This window comes from Sinocyclocheilus grahami, unplaced genomic scaffold (assembly GCF_001515645.1).
Source record: "Sinocyclocheilus grahami isolate Dianchi unplaced genomic scaffold, SAMN03320097.WGS_v1.1 scaffold243.1, whole genome shotgun sequence".
Lineage (NCBI taxonomy): Eukaryota > Metazoa > Chordata > Actinopteri > Cypriniformes > Cyprinidae > Sinocyclocheilus > Sinocyclocheilus grahami.
The window spans coordinates 76,811-79,371 of record NW_015505422.1 but is presented as its reverse complement, the minus strand read 5'-3'; the positions used below and the strand labels follow the sequence as shown (position 1 = coordinate 79,371).

At 36.0% G+C, this 2,561-nt stretch overlaps 1 protein-coding gene across 1 annotated transcript in view; it reads right to left on the bottom strand.

Moving 5' to 3' along the window:
- LOC107598037 (neurabin-2-like) overlaps positions 1 to 2,561 on the bottom strand; it is an 18,976-nt gene that overhangs the window by 445 nt on the left and 15,970 nt on the right. Inside the window, exon 5 of the mRNA XM_016289282.1 lies at positions 1,878 to 2,013. Coding sequence (XP_016144768.1) covers positions 1,878 to 2,013 — 136 coding nt within the window. The remainder of the gene's footprint in view (positions 1 to 1,877; positions 2,014 to 2,561) is intronic.

The window sequence follows — 2,561 nt, the reverse complement described above, 5'->3', positions numbered from 1 at the left end:
ACTCACCCAATGGGCCTTTTCAGTACGCCAGCGCTGCTTCTCCTGCTCTGCATGATTTAGCTTCACACATGAATGCAAACAGGTGATTACTTTTTTGGACTTGTCGTGCAAACAGCAACATAGATCAAAACTTTACAACTGTGGAAACCCAGAACTCTTTTGTCAGAGGAAAAAACGTCCATATGTGTTCTTTTGAAAAATGTAAAGGCCTATAAATGGAAAGTCTGCCATCATTTACTCACACTAATGGCATTGTAAATCTTTATGACTTTTACCAAAATTAAGAATGTAAGCTGTAATACACTCTTAAAAATAAAGGTGCTTCACGATGCCATAGAAGAACCTTTTTGTCTAAATGGTTCCATAAAGAACCTTTAACATCTGAAGAACCTTTCTGTTTCACAGAAGGTTCTTTGTGGCGAAAGAAGGTTCTTCAGATTACAAAAAGGTAAGAAAAAGATGATTCCTTAAAGAACCCTTGACTGAATGTTTCTTTGTGGAACCAAAAATGGTTCTTCTATGGCATCGCTTGAAGAACCTTTTGAAGCACCTTTATTTTTAAGAGTGTACAATGATAATCTTCCCTTGCACCAAGCTATAAAATCTCATTAAAACATTACCAACTCGGTGCCTCAAGGTGTTGTATCCGATTTGATGTCAGAATATGCCACAAATTATCGGCTTGTGTATGCAGTCAAACCTGGTGCCTACGAATGTGTAAAAACAGTAATCAGATTTGAGAGCTATGGAGAAGATTTTAAAGGAGTAGCTCACCCAGAAATACAAATTTGCTGAAAATGTACTCACCCTCGTGCCATCCAACATGTAGATGAGACTGTTTTGGAGAGATTCAGCATTACGTCACTTGCTCACCAATGGATCCTGTGCAGTAAATCCACAAGTAACCAACAAAACTCCAGTCCATCAGCTGACCTCTTGTGAAATGAAAAGCTGCGTGTTTGTAAGAAACAAATCCATCATTAAGGCATTTATCTTTAAACCATTGCTTCTGGTCAAAATAGTCAATAATCCATAATAATGCTTCCACCAGTAAAAGTGCATCTCCTGTTGTCTTCTGACATCAAAATCCACCAACATATTTGTTCAGAACTGTTTTTTCACTGGAGAAAGCAATAGTATGGATAGGGGACTCTTAGCTCTTATTTTAGTCGGAAGCAACAGTTCAAATCTCAATGATGGATTTGTTCATTAAAAACATGAAGCTTCTGGTCAAAATAGTCAATAATCCATAATAATGCTTCCACCAGTAAAAAAGTGCATCTCCTGTTGTCTTCTGACATCGAAATCCACCAACATATTTGTTCAGAACTGTTTTTTCACTGGAGAAAGCAATAGTATGGATAGGGGACTCTTAGCTCTTATTTTAGTCGGAAGCAACAGTTCAAATCTCAATGATGGATTTGTTCATTAAAAACATGACAACGTAGTCAAGCATATCACACAAAACCTAAAAAGGGTTTAAATAAGCAAGCTGAACAAACTGTCTGTAAATGAGTGACAATGTCCAATGAGAGCGATTCAGCAGGTGATCTTCTTTTACTGTCCGATTTACTTTTAATATACTACTTTTAATATACCATCTAAATGGGGACATTGCATAGACTTCTATTGTTTTTATACACAGCTGCTTATAAATACTATAACCTAATATACCCATACAATCTTTTTCAATTTGTAGAAATCTTTCTTTAATTTTATACCAGGTTATATATATGGGCCTATCAGGTTTAGCTCACTTCTGAGGACAAATTTGTCCCGAAATTATGGTTTAAGTAGGTAAACACACACAAGTACAAGATTAGACTGTTAACTAAATAAAAATACAAATACAACTATTCTAGGACAGTACTACCGACCTCTTCCTCATCCCCCATGTAGTTGCCATATTGTTGTTCCATCACCTCCCGTTGCCAGCGCTCCTGTTCAAGGGTCTGCTGGATGAGCTGGGCCACTTCACTTTGCTCTCCTGGCTTCTCTCGGCCAATAATAAACCTGGAAACAGATGAGTTTATCACATACCACATACCTTTATCACATAGTCTTTTTCTTTACCTGTTAGTGCTTGAGTTTACGCTAGACTAGAGGAAATAGTTCTCTATTTTATTTTTACTTTAAATTCATCTTTTAATGGGGTCATAGTACATTTTCATACATTTCTACTGAGGTAATTAAAAGGGCTGCTTTTTTGCTGTTTGAGTTCAGTGTAAATGCCTTTTGAGTTCTTCAGAATCAGTAATGGTCTATAATTCAACAGTTATTGCATTACAATAAGACAATCTGCACTGAAATGTGTCTCTCAGCTGGTTAACATCAGACCAAAATGATCAGTGATATTTAAAAAAAAAAAAAACTGCATCTGCTCATTTCTAACGTGGGTTTCCTTCAAAAAAGCATATGCAGAGTAGCAGGTGATAATACAGCCAGAAACCAACTAAGATTTGACTTAAATAATAATAATAATTATATATAAACAAACAAACACTAGCATTCTATTTTTTTCTATTCTATCTACTTGTTTTTCTTTGTGTGTGTGTGTGTGT